Source organism: Vigna umbellata, chromosome 10, assembly GCF_029865625.1.
Source record: "Vigna umbellata cultivar VRB3 chromosome 10, Vumbellata_1.0, whole genome shotgun sequence".
Lineage (NCBI taxonomy): Eukaryota > Viridiplantae > Streptophyta > Magnoliopsida > Fabales > Fabaceae > Vigna > Vigna umbellata.
Genome location: NC_142174.1, coordinates 12852985 through 12869301, shown reverse-complemented (window position 1 = coordinate 12869301; position 16317 = coordinate 12852985). Strand labels below are relative to the sequence as shown.

Below are 16317 nucleotides of genomic sequence, written 5' to 3'. Positions count from 1 at the left end.
GATATTTTTAATGGAAACAACTGGGTATATATATGACTAATGTTTTTAAAGTTGACCATGTTTGGAAAGGTTGATACATATTTATATCTCTAATTTTATTTTATTTGACGTGGAATTTTGTTTATATTCAATCGACTATTTGATTAACATTTTCAAAAAAATGTTTAGATTCCAAGTTTAAAGTTGATTGATGGTTTCTCATTAAGTTAACGAGTGATTTTATTGTTAAATCCATCATTATAAATTCAATATATTTACAAATAAACTAAAGTATATGACTTTTTAGCCTGTAATTAGGTTATTTGTAATAAAAAATTCATTTTAAAACTTATAAACAAAAAGGTAAATTAACGAGACAGATGATTGCGTGAGAGTGATAGGTAGTTATCAATTTATGGTATTTTCGAATTTATTTTTTAGTTGGAATATTTTTTTGAAAAGTCAAAACACCCTTAAGAAAATGAAATGTTTGATTTGGTTTTAATTGATCGTGTTCCATGTGTTAACAGGAAATTTATGATTTGATTAAAAGAAGGGTTTATTTGTAGACTAAGTCAACTAATGACTTTCTTGACAAAAATAAATTGGAGAGACACCAGGAAGGTTACTAGTTTGGAATTTGGAGAATGCTACCTCACGTGTTCTTCTTAGGAGAAAATAATGTTTTTTTATCGTTATACTTTCTTTTTCAAATCGTATTTTGTTTTTTTATATTTTTCAAGTGGATGTGTTGTTCTTTAAGTTTATAAATAAAGACATGTAATTTAGTATTTTCTTTAAACATAAATGATAACTTAAATATAAAAAGATAAATTCAATCATTTTAAAAATAAATGTTTTATTCATGTATTTTAAATTATATAAATTAAAAACATATTTTTTCCTAATTTATTGTTCTGGGTTGGGCATTTAGTAACGGAGCTGGAACAAGAAAATTAATGTCATAAAATTTAGCCTTTTTTTTTCGGTATCTCCACATGTTTTTTTGCACTCTTGGATTTTCAAAATAATAATTTATCCTACATAAAAGTAATTTTTGGATTGTATATTTTGAAAAGAACTTTAGAACATGTTTTCTAGAATATAATTTTCAGAAAAGGATTTATAGAATAGGAGGTCTTATGTTAGAAAAATCAATTTTTGAACCATTGTCTTTTTATAGACTTTTTTTTATCTATAAATTTGGGCAGATTATAATTTTGATGTGTTAGTTAGTTGTATAAATGATTTTGATATGAGTATTTTATCCTCGTGTTTATTTAATTTTAGTTTAATTGATTGGTTCGTGTTGGTAAACTTTTACTTCTCACAGTTTTTTTTTATATTAAAAATTTTAACATTCTCTTTTGTGATTAATTATATCATATATTGTTTCTCGTAATTTTTTTCGTAAGAGAACTACTTCGGTTGCATACTTTTGTTTTTTTTATTGGGTTGTTTTTCATTAAGAGGGACCTCAAGGCCTCCTTCAAAGTATAAATTCATTCTATTTTTGTTTCCTTTCATCATTTATTTGAATAGGATCTACTAAAGATGTCTTGTCTTGAAGGATACTGGAAAGAATAATTTAAACAACCTTTTTTTTGTAAAGTTCTGCATTTTCTTTTGATATTTTAGTTGTTGAAATAATATTTTATTTTTGACGTGATTGTTTTCTTTGTATGTCTTTTAGAAATTTACCGGGAAATTAAGAATTGGATTAAACTTTGTTAATTTTAAAAGTTTAAAAACTTGATTCGAACAACTAAAACTAAGCATTCTTAAAAAAGTTATAGGACCAAAAACAGAAGAAGCAACACTTTTTGTTCATTTTAGATTATTTAACTCAGATGCTTTCTTTAATAACTATTGATTGCGTTGTGTTGAATCTACAAATGCATGTGTTGGCATCTCTAGATCTCTTTAAGCAATAATGAAGAAGAAAGTGAATCTGTGAATGTTTATATTTCAGATTTCAAAAATGATAAAGTAACAATGAATAGCCAACAACTACACAATTGTATAACAATATTAGTTGTTCTATCAGCCATCTGTAGTTTCTGTTATAAAATGGAGTAAAAAGCCTAAAACACAAATGAACCTTTACATTTCAAAAAAAGTAGAACAGAGAAAAAAGTTACAGAAATTCAAGATAAGGCACATTCAGCAAGCACATCCTCCTGAATCAGGTTGAGAGTCATGACCAGCAGAAGATCTCAGGTTCACGTCAACCATGTCATCTTGTTTTGTGGAAGATAGTGTTTCCATTCCAGGCAATGCAGCAGCAATTTTTCTGAAGAGGGCCTAAATATAGGTTTCACATGTCAATAAGTCAAAACCAGTAAATAAGCAAAACCATGCAAGCAGATGCAGGTAATCATGTAACTCAAACAATTGGCTTTTTGAAAGTCATAACTGCAACACTCTACCCACAATGTGAAAATGTGGTCAATTTCATCTTACAAGTGGTCAAAATTATATGGAAGTGATTATATACAATTACCAATATTGCATAGAATCGCTCTTATTAAACAGACAATTAATTACACAAATATTGCAAAAGTAGAGGAGGCTTACCTTTATATTGAAGCCAGCTTTGGCACTAGCTTCAATAAACATCACATTTAGTTCACGAGACTTAGCTTCCCCTTCCTCAGTAGAGACTTGCCTACAGACTCGTGCAAATTATATTGCTCATAAGTAAAAGGTGGCATCAGAAATGAGCAGAAAAATGGAAAGTTTAAAAGAACACTTTTACAAGACATCAAAACAACAACGTAAGTCGAGCATGTAACATTTCGAGTGCCAAACAATTCAAGCAACCAAAGGTTAGGATCAAATCCAGATCTTTCCTTCAAGGGACAATATAGGGCTCTGCTAATTTCTAAGACTTATGTGATGTAGTAGAAGTAGAGCTGTCAAATTTTTTCAAAGCCCCAAGGCCAACCCTGGCCTTTTCTACACTGAGGCCCATTTTGTTTGACCCACCTTTGAGGGGGCTTTTTCCAGAGCCCCTAGCCCCCAAAACCCCAGAAAATGGGTTGGGATTAAATTAGGGCCGGGTTAGCCCCTAGTCCCAAAACCCCATTTTTCCTCTGTTGACCCTGGACATCCTGTTTTCTTGACAAACGTTTACCTTTAAGAGCTCCACAACAATCTACTGAGACGGCAGCGCATAGCAGTACAGGCGGCGGCAACGCACGGTGGTATAGGCGGCGACGATATCAACGATCGAGTGGTTGAAAGAAGAATCGTGAACGAGGTTAGGTTTTCTTTCAAATACTTCTTCTCGTGCTTTTAGTTTCACCGTGATGTTCTGAGAACAGTTTACTCGGGTTCCCAAATGAACACATCTTTCATCTATCATAAACTTATTCTCTACATTTCTCAATCTGGGTTAATCATCTCTCCATTACTTTTCAACCTTTTCTATATCTTTCTCTCTCTAAAAGCAATGCATTTTTTCTGATTACTTAAACATGTGGGGTTTTATTATTTGGTGCCTGCATAATGCCTTGCGTGAGTGATCTGTTTGGTATAATTTGATATGATGATTTTATATTTTTGTACATAAATTTTTGTAAAAAAAAAAGGCGGATGGCTGGTCCTGACGAATAGGACTTTGGGGCTTTTAGCCCTGGGACTTTTTCAATAACATAATTTTTTTGCCTGTGGGCTTTTTTGTCCCAATCCACGTGGACTAGGGCCAAATCTTGTTAATGGGCTGACTTGACGGTTCTAAGTAGAAGTGATCCAGTGACACCTTCAAATTTAAACAGCACTCTTAAAGCACTAGTTAGGATTTGGGAGAATGAAGCACTTTCCAAGTTCACCAATTCAGGAAACAACATTTATTTTGTAACTTGTGTTCGGCTAGATTAAGAACACATACACACTCATATTTTAACAAATTTTCCTGGAAACTGAAGCAGGCACATATTTTAACTAAATGTGTTCATAACTTTTACAGACCCTCTTCCATATTTACCCAGCTCCATCTCTCTCATATGCATACTATAGAAAAGAAGGTACTAAAATGGTCAAAAAGTCATGTATTAGGAATTGATCAAAATCAAAGAGGTGGTAATTAATAGAAAACAAAAGAAACATGTCAGAATAAACCGTCTGATAAAATCATTCTTACCTCTTATCCACAAGATCAGTTTTGTTCCCCACAAGTACAATAATAACATCATTGCCTCTCTCACTGCGCACCTCTTCAATCCACTTTGATGTGTTTAGGAAAGTCTGACGGCCTATTTCATAAGAAAATTGAATAAGAATGCATCTGCTTTTTTGGTGCTCTTGGACACACATTCCCTTGAGGAACTCAAGTATTATTATTGTTGTTATTGTTAACAATCAGCAAAAAGAAATGGCATACTTGCAACATCATAAGCAATGACAGCAACAGATGAGTCCCTAATGTAGCTTGGAATAAGACTTCTAAATCTTTCTTGACCAGCTGTATCCCTGTCATGATAAAAACAAGAAAGGTTTTGTGGGGAAGAAAATTAAAAACAGAGTATTAAATGAAGGAATCCTTTAATGTTATAATATATTTAGCCCAAAGTAGAAATTAAACACACCAAACTCCATGGACCTCACACTGATTAACCAATAACTAGCATTTTCTTACACCTGAAGTGATGAAGCTAAACAAGATACATATAGTAATGTAAAAATTCTTTAGTATAGAATTACTGTCTGAGAATTCCTCTCAGCCCCTGAGAATTTATATATAAATCTGATTGCAAGTCTACCTATCTTTAGTCAGAGTCCAAAAGTGGCTTCTAGATACTAATGATCTAAGACCAAAAGAACTTCATGAAAAAATTTGTAGAGCAGAATAATCAAGAATAGTTAATAGCAAATTGCTGCATCCTTCACGTATTGCTAAAGAGGGAATTTACTTCCTTAATACAATATTTTTCCTTCACTTTCAAAATTATATCTGTTAAACCTCTTTTCCCTTCCCACTACTGATAGAATTTCAACATACAACATCTTACCACAGCTGCAGCCGAACAGTTCGATCTTCAAGATACATAGTTTTTGATAAAAAATCAATACCAATCGTGGCCTGTTTGGAAAAAATAATAACAAGTAAAGCAAAAGAAAATGACAAAATGTATACTGTGCAAAATTTTCAAGCGCATTATGCTTATAACACAACTTTCCGAGAAGACATTTTCCTTATTCGATTATGGATAAAAAATATGTATATGCTTTGGACACATTAGATACCATAATTGAAATTACTCTCTCCCTGAAAGTTTCAATTCCTTCACCTCTCTGTCATGTTTCACCACACAAACTCCCCTTGCATTGCCCTATAAATTTAGCAGTTTTTATAGGTAACAGAATATGATGAACCATCACAAATTGAAACCCATGATCCCACCCTGATCTATTATTTGAATACCAAAAACATATATGATATATTCAGATCAATGATCATGATGATGAACAGGGTAATTGAATGAGAAAGTGGATCTGATGACCTGATAAGTGTTGTCAAATTTGTCATACATGAAACGTGTGATGATACTGGTTTTTCCCACAGACTGATCACCCAAAAACACCAGTTTGTACTTTGCAAGAGCTGATACTGGCGCCATTTTCACTGCCCCTCACACAACACAACACACCTTAACAAAATGTCTCTTCTCATTCAGATTTCCTCCTTTCTCTCTCAACCATGCTCAACATATTTGTGTTAGTGTAATTTAAACAGAAATCTAACGTTTTTGGTGCGCTACACAGAAATTTTTATATGACTTCACAATAATAATAATAATAATAATAATAATAATAATAATAATAATAACAATAATAAGAACTTACATGCATTCTCACATAAATCATCCAGGGATGAAAAATCAACTTAGACATTACTTTAAATAGTTAGTACTATAAAAGTTAAACAACTATATATATCGAATTTTGTTTGGATTAATGCTGTAAAAAATAGACTATCAATAGTATACTATTTGTTACTAATGACAAGAGAAATTATATAGCACCTTGAAATTCTAAGACTTTGGATAATCCATCATTTTTAGATAGTACTTCTAAGTAGTATATATAAATTCAGATGTTCTAACTTTCTTATGGTAAAAGAAATCCACGAAAAACAAATACATTATTGAATTCAGTTAAACTGAATTGTTACACTGTCTTTGGATTCAATCTGATCAAAGTCTCCAAAAATAAAATAATTACTGCTTGCCAAAAAGAAAAAAAAAAAGATCTAATATTATATAAGGCTGATTTTGTGTTAAAATTCTATTAACAACTAACTTTTGTTCATTAGAGAGAAAGTATTTGAATCAATGATTATTAAAGAAGAAAAAATAACGAAAATATTAGTTTTAAAAATAAAAAACTTTTAAGTTGTTGAGATGCTTTTTATGTAAATAACTTTCATGAAAAAATTATAAAACTTCATTACTTCAATGATATCTTACGTTTGAATTGGTGATAGGTTGTGGAGTGGAGAAACATGAAGTCAAAATAAAAGTTATCCACTTATTCAATCTATAACATTAGACCGTTGCTCCCTACACCACCACGGATTGCTCCTGGTACCTCCTCGTTCCTGTTTTGCCCTCCAATAAAATTTAATTTTTGGGATTAATATTTTTCAACTTCTACCTATTCCATTAATGACCTAATAATAGTCTCCTATATGAATTAATGCATGCAACGACAAGTACATAAACTCTTCTTCCTTTTTACCTCGGACTGTTTCATTGTGCGGGTGTGGTGGTTTGTGCTGTGAGTGTGGTGGTGGTGTGAGTGTGTTTTGCAGTATGCTTAGTGGGAGGTTACAAAGGTAGACGGTGGTGCAGAGAACTCATCGAAGATACAGTGGGAAAAGTAGTAAAGGTGCGGTGCAGGTTCGTCCCAGATACATAATAAATCTTAATAAATCTTACACAGTAAACGGATGTGAACATCGTAGGATAAATTTATTATAGAAAGTTATAACTTCAACGGATGTGAACTAAGCGGATGTGAACATCCGTAAAAGGTAAATTTATTATAGAAAGTTATAACTTCGAAAACTATTTAATATAGTAATTTATGATTAGTATATTTGAATAAATATGAGTGGTAGTGAGATTTTGATGGAAGGAAGAGAAGAAATGTGATGAGGAGTTAAAGAGGGGACCACCTTAGACAATAAGCAAACAAGAAGATGGAAAGGGTGGCGGTTCTTGAATGGATCTAATGGCCCCTTTTGAAATAGCATGGGGAAAGGAACCTATAATACTGAGACTACGAGATAGGAAGAAGTGCAACACTGTTAATCTCTACTGAGGTAAGAAAAACAAGGTAGCACCATTACCATGCTGGTATGAATTTCATTTTCATGCTGCTTCCATTTTTGTTTTTGCTCCAATTAGTTATGTGTTCTTTAATCCTTTCCGACCTTCAAAGTTCATGAATTCATATTTGTTTCTCTTATGCTACAAACAAAGTTTTGGGTCTGATATTTATGACAAACTCAAAATTCTGCATGACAATGTTTTTAAAGTGTGTACGTAGACCTGTAAGGCATTTCTGAGATGAATAATAGTTTTTTAAAATAAAATGCTTTTGGAGTGATTAATGAATTTCACACACAAGGAATCAACATGTGTGGACTGGGACTAGTTTGTAGGAGTATCTCTGCTGACTGTATTGGTGTCATTTTTATCTGCTGGTGATGATACAGTGAATACTGAGTAATGAAACCAATAGAAAAATGGGAAAGAAAGAAATGAAGGAAAAAGAAACAATGGAGAAGAAGTGAAACGTGAAACGGAGATGGGAAAGAAAGATCCGTAAGATTGAGGGGGTGTAGCTGCCCAGTGAGTAAATAAGAAGTAGGATTTTAAATAAATTAAAATATCCTAATGGTAAAAATAGAAAAAGTTTTAATTTAAGGATAAAGTTGAAATTAAAAGAATTTGGAGAGGTGGAGGAAGCATAGTTTGGTGGTGGAGGGAGCACCGCTCATAACATTAACAATGAAAATAAAATGGAAAAAATATGAACCGAAACCGATTTTATTTTGTCTTCATCTTAACTAATATGCGTGTTATAGAACAAATCTTCTATAGCATATAAAAATGACTATTTTGTATTTATACATTTTATCCTAAACTATACTTCTTAAAAGATAATAAAAATTAAGAATAAAATTTATATGAAAGTAAAAAAACATATTTAATTCTGTTTATGTTTATTTCAAATGAATTATTATTATATTTCCTTCGATCCATCTCATTCTATTATATTTTACTGTACTTTTATCACTAATTAAAACACAATACCAAAGACATGACTCTCTTGTGGGTTTCTTTTTATTATTTTTAAATATAATAATAATATTTTTTAACAAACATTTAACTTTTTCAGATGAAAATTATAATTTACTTTTGCTAGATTATTTAATGTTACAATGATTAATTTTCAATAAAAATAAATTACTTAATTTTAAAAAACGTGTATAAATGCTTTTAGCACCAACAAATATTTTTAATTCTTATGAATAATCTGAGTATGAATTTTATTTTTCTGACTCAAAGTTTAACTTTTTTTTTAAACTGAAAGTGAAATAAATAAATAAAACGAAAAATATCAATAACCATACAAAACATTGATAAAACATACTTCTTTTTAAGAACCAAATTTGTCGATGATAAACATACTTTCGAAAAAGTACAAAACATGAAATAATTTTTTTTCAATATACATTTTTTTACTTTTACATTTTTGTAAAATTATTATAAAAAAATTAACAAATCCTTAGGATGAAAATTTCAGAGTATTATTATTACCATATTAAAAAAAAGTAAAATATAACCGAGAAAATAAATAAATTATGAGAAGCCAGGATCCTGGTCATTAGATCGGTTCTAAATTTATGAGATATGGCTTGGCTTGTACGAAGATGATGTTAAAGGGGTATTAGATTCCTAAATAAGTGTTTGACTTGCTTGTTCTTGATTTTGAGTTGTGTCCTCTGTATTATCAGCATGTGAATCCATTTGTGATGCCATAAAGACAAACTTTTGGGTGAGTGTTTGATGAAAGTTTACAAATTGATTAGGTTTAATCCTGTTCTCAAGGATTTGGAAGTAAAGATAAAAATATTTTCTTATTGCAACTATTGTCTAAATCCAAACACCAAACACAGAGTACTGCACCAAATGATGCAAATATATTCAGAAAACACAGAAGAAAATGAGTAAACTAAAATTTAGAGAATGAATCACTGCAGAATAAGTTCTGAGGAAACTGGTGTCTATGAACGCCATGACCTATCAGAGGAACATGATCACTGCAATATCCTCCTAAAAAACATCTACCATATAAGTTTAGTTTTCAAATCCATTTAAAAGCGTGATTCATCACCAAAATCATGGATCCTAATGCCGAATTTGGAAAAAAGTTGCTAAATAACTTAAACAGCACTCAAAGTAAAACAAGATAGTTATTATTCTGAGTGTTCTAACTCCCAGACTAGTTATTAGGTAATTTGAACCCATTGGGACTTTGATACAGAAACATTTAACCCAAAATGACAAAGTGCCAATTCAAGAAACTGTGAACATCACATGGATTCAATGTAAACAAATTGACAAGACGAAAAGAAAAGAGAGATTAGAAAAAGCACACAAGAGAGGAGAATTTCGCTAAAAGCAACTCGAAGGTGATTTTATAGCAAAAGTAGATAAAATTGAATCCCATAAGCATAAGCAGAACAAGTAGAAGAGAGAGATGAGATCAAAAAACTACGCGAAACTGAGGCGCGTTGGACTGAGTTGCTGGGAGGATCTCCCAGCGGCACGGCTCGAAGTCTTCAGATACGGGGCAGTAGCCGGCTAGCGTGACCTTGTCGTTGGAGGCGGCGACGGAGCCGAACTCGAAAACCGACACGGTGGCGTTGGCTGGTCGGGGAACCTCGACGGCGCCGTTCATGCCTGGGGCCTCAGCGAGGGGTTTGGTTGTGTCTGCGGCATTGGATTTGGGAATTGAGGAGGATTGGGAATTTTGTTGGGGTTTATTCCCCTTTCGCCACCACAGTAAACCCATGCTTTGTTTTTGGCTAAGGTTGTCTTCTCTAGAACTTGTGCTGTGTTATGTGTAATGCCTGCTCCTAACCTAATCTTTTTTGTTTCGTTAAATATTTAAAATTTTATGTTTTTAATCGAACCGGTTTAATTTTTAATAGATAAAATATAGTTGTCATTTGGTTTTGTTATTTTGTTTAGAATTAAATTAAACTACATCAAATTTATTTATTTAACTGTAGTTTTATAGGATTAAAAGCAACTAACAACAATTAATAAATACATGTGTGGTTCCAAAATTTATTTCACTAATTGAACATGTTGTACTTATGATTTAGATCTAAATTATATATAAAATAAATCTATATAATTTATTCATGAATAAAAAAAATAAAAAATGAATATCACTTTACTTTGACAATTTTTATGACTTTGGGCACATCTGAGAAGCAATCTGTAACTCTTCCGCCATGAACGACGAACAACAGTCTCTGCTTCTCAGCTCTTCTTCTCGCTTCTCGCCTCCTCAAGGTTCGTTACTTCTTTCACGTCTTCCATTTCTCTTTATAACGACAGCACAATCTTTTCTTTTATGTTGTTCTTTCCCACTTACTTTGGTCGTGTCAGGAGTGAAGCTATCGTACGGCACCGCCGGCTTCAGGGCCGATGCGTCGCTTCTCCCATCGACGCTCTACAGAGTGGGAATCCTCGCAGCCCTTAGATCGCTCAAGACCGGTTCCATCATCGGTCTCATGATCACTGCCTCACACAACAAAGTTTCTGATAATGGAGTCAAAATAGCTGACCCTAATGGTGGCATGCTCTCGCAGCATTGGGAACCCTTCGCCGACGCCCTCGCCAATGCTCTTTCTCCCCAACACCTCCTTCTGGTTAGTAATGGCTAAATTATTTCTTCCCACATTACCATTTTTTATAAATTGTGTTTGGTGAATGTTGTTATGTACGTGCGTATGTATTACCGGCAGTTGATCAATGAATTCGTGGCGAAAGAAGGGATCTTGATGGATGGGGTCAGCCAGGCAGAAGTGCTTTTGGGGAGAGACACTAGGCCTAGTGGAGATGCTTTGCTTGAAGCAGCTAGACAGGTATGCACAAGGTTCTAAATTGCAGTTTCACGGGGACAAGTGCGGCCGATGCAGTTTTCATGGACACGCTAAAAACATTGATGATGTTGCTGAAAGCATGGTCATAGATTATTTTTTAAAACCTTGGGCGTATAAGAGTCATCATGGTTTTAAGAACTGTCTGCAACTGATATTTCGGCCGCAATGTTAAGGTTTTTGAAGTACCTGCAATTGCCTTTGTGGCTGGATTTGTTTGCATTTTCCCACTGTGTCAATAACACAGTTGGGGGTACAAGAGTCATAAATGATGTGATTTTGTACCAGATTTTATTTTGTTTGGCTGATTTTAATTGCATATACTTGGATGAAAATGAAGGGGGTCACTTCAGTTGTGGGAGCTGTTGCGACGGACATGGGGGTCTTGACAACTCCACAATTGCACTGGATGGTTCGGGCCCGAAATAAGGGCATGCAAGCTTCAGAGCAGGATTACTTTGAACAGCTTTCAAGCTCATTCAGGTCAGACCAATGCAGACATTGCTATGGTAGTAGATGGACATTGCTTCATGTTGTTCCATTATTTTGTTTATGTTTAAGTCATTGCTGATTACATCCTTCTAGGATTGTCGTGTGATTGAATCAGGTGCTTGGAGGATTTGATCCCTGCTGAAAAACGTAAGTTTGATGGACTAAACAATAAAGTGATTGTGGATGGATCCAATGGAGTTGGTGGAGTGAAACTTAAAGTTTTAGGGAGTTTGTTGAATGCTTTGGTTATTGAGGTTCGGAACAGCAGTGAAGATGGAGGTGTACTGAATGATGGAGTGGGTGCTGATTATGTGCAGAAAGAGAAGGTTGCTCCTCATGGCTTTGATTCTAAAGATGCTGGGATAAGGTTAGTCTGCTGATCATCTTGTCCTAGAAGTGAAGTTCATGCAAGCATGCTGCTTGAAATTACTAGTATGTGTCCGACTGATTCTCCAATAGTTTGTGGTTATCTTTTTAGCAAAAGCAGTTGAAATGTTTAATCATTCTGCATAGTTATTGCAAGTAATTCCAATGATAATAGTAGAAATGGAGGATTTGTCATCCATTGAAACTTACAAATCTGTAACCATGAATTGATAATTGTTAACACAATCTTGAAATAACTTTCACTTTTAAAAATAATGAACAAAAATCATTCAACCTAAAAGGATTGTGTTTATTGCCTGCATGTCATCTTTCTTTCATATAATTGGTGGTGGAGGGTGTATGTGATGTGGGTGTTTTTGGGAAAGCTGCAGAGAGTTCTTATCTGAAGCTGGATACATAGATCTACCATTTGATTTAATAGATGCATTCTTTTGGTGCTGCTATGTTGGTCTTATTTATTATGGTCTTTACTAATGGAGCTAGTTCTAGTTTGTAGGTGCGCTAGTTTGGATGGAGATGCTGATCGGCTTGTTTATTTTATTGTACCACCTGAAAGCAGTGGTAGGATCGATCTTGTTGATGGGGACAAGATACTATCCCTGTTTGCCGTATTTATTAGGGAGCAACTGAGCTTTCTTAATGAGAATGAAGGCGTAACAAATTCCCACCAGGCCCGTCTTGGTGTTGTACAGACTGCCTATGCAAACGGGGCATCTACTAATTATCTTAAACAGTTAGGACTAGAAGTTAATTTTACTCCAACTGGCGTTAAATACCTACATGAAAAAGCTGCTGAATTTGATATTGGTATCTACTTTGAGGCAAATGGCCATGGAACTGTCTTATTTTCAGAATCTTTCGTGGGGTGGTTGGAGGCCAAAACCAAGGAGATTTCTTCAGGATCCAATGGTTTGTTCAGTGGTTTCTGATTATTCTCACTTTACTTGCAAGATTGAAGTGCTGAAAGAAATAGAAATCTTTTGATTGTTTGTTCTAGGTTCAGAAGGGAAAAAGGCTGCTTTGAGGTTATTGGCAGTCAGTAAGTTGATCAACCAAGCTGTTGGAGATGCTTTGAGTGGATTGCTCTTGGTCGAAGTCATATTACAGTACATGGGATGGTCAGTGCATAGATGGAATGAACTTTATCGCGATTTACCAAGCAGGCAGCTCAAGGTTAACCTTTATCATTTATCTTTTCTGAAGCTAGAGATTTTTGCACTGCTATCAGAACTTCAATCTTTTTTTTTTTAAGTGTCAGAAGTTTAATTTGGAACACAAACACGCATACATATATGCTCCTGATATTCTCCTATTTAAGATAATAATTTTTACATAGTAAAATTAATATACTTGAAATGTTAATCATAATTTCAATTATGTTAATTTAAACGTTCAAACTCAGTTAGCTTGAAAGTCTTTGTTTTAACATGGATCAGGTTCCATTCACACTGTTTTATCATTTTCTTTCTGAATTGCTTATATCTACAAGCCAATGACAATGCTTTAAACCCGAAACTTCACATTTAACCTTATTTGTGAAGTTTCTGTTTAATTTAGGATTTAGTGTTATTATTCAATTTAAATACTTTAATCATCCATCCCTTCTTAGCATGTGCCAACTTTTGCTTTATATGTGATTATCACTCTACTGTCACTTTATTCATTTATTTATGTATACAAGGTGCTTCGCAATTCTGAAATGAATGCTTGCTTTGGCCTTTATCAACTGTCAGGTTAAAGTTGCCGACAGAAATGCTGTGATTACAGCAAATGCAGAAACTGTGGTTGTTAGCCCCCCTGGTTTACAAGAAGCCATCAACGCGGAAACTGGTATCTCTTTTGGCTTTTCCTTTTCCTTTTCTATTTGTTGACATGACATGTGTGTGTTTGAATTACATATTTGTTTGAAATAAAGCTCCACTACCCTCACATTTTCACTTTCAGCCTGTGACATATATCATTCATCCCTTGAAGCCTTTCAGGTAGAAGATTAAGATGTAGAATTAATGCTAATATTGCAGCTTGGTTCATTTCTTATGTGGGTTTACAGGGAAGTACCACAAAGGTCGATGCTTTGTGCGACCATCTGGTACTGAGGATGTTGTTCGTGTATATGCTGAGGCATCCACGCAGGAAGCAGCTGATACACTAGCCAACTCTGTGGCTAAGTTTGTGGACCAATTCTTGGGGCTCGGTAGCTCCTAACACCGCAGCAACTCCTTTTCCTTCCATGTCTTCCTTTTATTTTTCATTTCATATTACAACATAATCTACTCTTAGCTTTTAAGGTTATCTAACCATGGATTTTTCTAATAAAATTTCTCTTGCTTTTACTTTTAAGGAGGGTGGTGTTATTCTATGTCTGTTACTTCTGCATATTAACATCTCCGACATGGTGGTTTACATCTTATTGAACCTTACAAAACTAATTAATAAAGTTATGTATTATGTTGTGACTATCTCTATTCCACACGAGACTTGAGTTTATTTTATTAAAGTTTGTGCAAGCAATTCCTTAGTAATGTAGAAGATTTTGTTAAGAAATTTAAATGTATAGATTATTAGGAAATAGTACATTAAAGTTTAATATTAAGGCATTATTTGTTGTTGATCGATCAAGAAGATGAAAAAATCTTAAGTAAAACAAAAGGACAACAAGTAAACCGTCCACGTGGGCTCGAACCCACGACCACAAGGTTAAGAGAGCTTGACGGGCTTATGATTGGTTTATTTTTATTTTATATTTATTGTTATAATTCATGCTCAACCATTAATTCCTTGAATGTAAAAAATAGTGAAATATCATACTAAAAAACCATTGCTTGTTTAAATACTTTACTTTGTGAATTTTGCATTTGCTATTGTAAAGAAGCATACCAATTCTTATACTGAAAAAACAAGCTTAGCTTAAAAATAATTATATTTTATTTACTTTAAAATACACGTTTCATTATATAAGTATACTTAGTCCAGTACTTCTTTAATAGTACTTTAAATCATTTAAACAATAATAAAAGAAAGAAAAGAGCAATGTTTAAATTCCCAGCTAAGTTTTTTTTTTTCTTTTTGTAAAATAAAACGTGTAGAAGAATAATGTAGCTGATAGAATATTGTTATGTTAGTGATGTATAAATACTATGATTAATATTTTTTGAAACTGAACCGTGGTTAAAAAAAAGGAAAAAAAAACTATTTTCAATTATTAGTTGATTACATATAATCAAATATGCTAAGAGTATATATATATATATATATATATATATATATATATATATATATATATATATATATATATATATATATATATATATATATATATATATATAAAAGAAATCTCCAAACCCTTACTCATTTTTCTCAACCTTTTCTCTTTCATCTCTCTTACTCCAACATTTTCTCTGTGATCCTTATCCTAACTTAATTTAAAAATGAAATTTAATAATAATAAGAAGGAAAAATATATAATACAGTCCTCCAATCAAAAATCAACATCAACATTATCAATTATATTGTTATTAAAGTGGAAAAAAAATGAACGAACATAGCAAGAGCAACAAATTGCGGTGTCGTGGGTTGTTGTGTGTGGGTGAGGGAGAGTATGGAGATGAGAGAGAAACAAATTGGATAACTGAAGAAGGTGGATTAGGATTAAGCAAGTGTTTCTGATTTTTTCAATTGAAAATACAGTAGGATTACATAGGAAAGGTTGGAGTGAGAGAGATGAAAGAGAAAGAATTGAGAGAAAGTTGAGTAAGGGTTTGGGTACCCTTAACCTTAAAACTTAAAATTCATATTGCTAAAATGTACCAACTGAAAAACAGGCGTACCCGCGTTAACAAACCCATATATATATATATATATATATATATATATATATATATATATATATATATATATATATATATATATACACATATGTAGATATATACACACATATGTAGATATATATACACATATGTACATATATATATACACATATGTACATATATATACACATATGTACATATATATACACATATGTACATATATATACATGTACATATATATACATCTACATATACATATACATATATATATATATATATATATATATATATATATATATATAAAGCTTACCTCATTTTCTTAAACTAATTATTCTATCTACAAAATCAAACATCCATTTGGTTGATTTAAAAATTCGTTTACAAATTTAACTTTACTTACTAGATAATTTCACCCACGACACTAAAAAATAATCTGGAGTGCAAAAATTGTTAATGAGTAGAATG

General features: G+C 32.7%; 3 protein-coding genes across 7 annotated transcripts; 1 reads left to right on the top strand and 2 right to left on the bottom strand.

Annotated features, from left to right (window-relative positions):
• Positions 1-1913: 1913 nt before the first annotated feature.
• Positions 1914-6460, bottom strand: LOC124823458 (ras-related protein RABH1b-like). Its single transcript, XM_047295659.2, has 6 exons — positions 5484-6460; positions 4992-5062; positions 4364-4452; positions 4124-4235; positions 2557-2647; positions 1914-2283 (listed from the first exon to the last, which is right to left on the bottom strand). The coding sequence occupies exons 1-6, from the start codon at positions 5598-5600 to the stop codon at positions 2143-2145; spliced, it is 621 nt and encodes a 206-aa protein (XP_047151615.1). The 5' UTR covers positions 5601-6460; the 3' UTR covers positions 1914-2142.
• Positions 3103-14505, top strand: DRT101 (phosphoglucosamine mutase-like protein). Of its 5 annotated transcripts, XM_088100401.1 has the most exons (12): positions 3103-3241; positions 6467-6566; positions 6794-7306; positions 10497-10577; positions 10674-10936; positions 11033-11152; positions 11508-11650; positions 11775-12026; positions 12543-12955; positions 13044-13219; positions 13780-13876; positions 14097-14505. In XM_088100401.1, exons 4-12 carry the CDS (start codon positions 10517-10519, stop codon positions 14249-14251), a joined length of 1680 nt encoding a protein of 559 aa, XP_087956527.1. In that variant the 5' UTR covers positions 3103-3241; positions 6467-6566; positions 6794-7306; positions 10497-10516; the 3' UTR covers positions 14252-14505. The 5 variants fall into 5 exon arrangements, with proteins under 5 accessions (XP_087956527.1, XP_087956530.1, XP_087956526.1 ...); XM_088100404.1 differs by lacking the exon at positions 6794-7306 and having other exon boundaries at positions 10535-10577; XM_088100400.1 differs by lacking the exon at positions 6794-7306.
• Positions 9664-10425, bottom strand: LOC124831090 (uncharacterized). Its single transcript, XM_047304981.2, has one exon. The coding sequence runs from the start codon at positions 10066-10068 to the stop codon at positions 9760-9762; it is 309 nt and encodes a 102-aa protein (XP_047160937.2). The 5' UTR covers positions 10069-10425; the 3' UTR covers positions 9664-9759.
• Positions 14506-16317: the final 1812 nt, after the last annotated feature.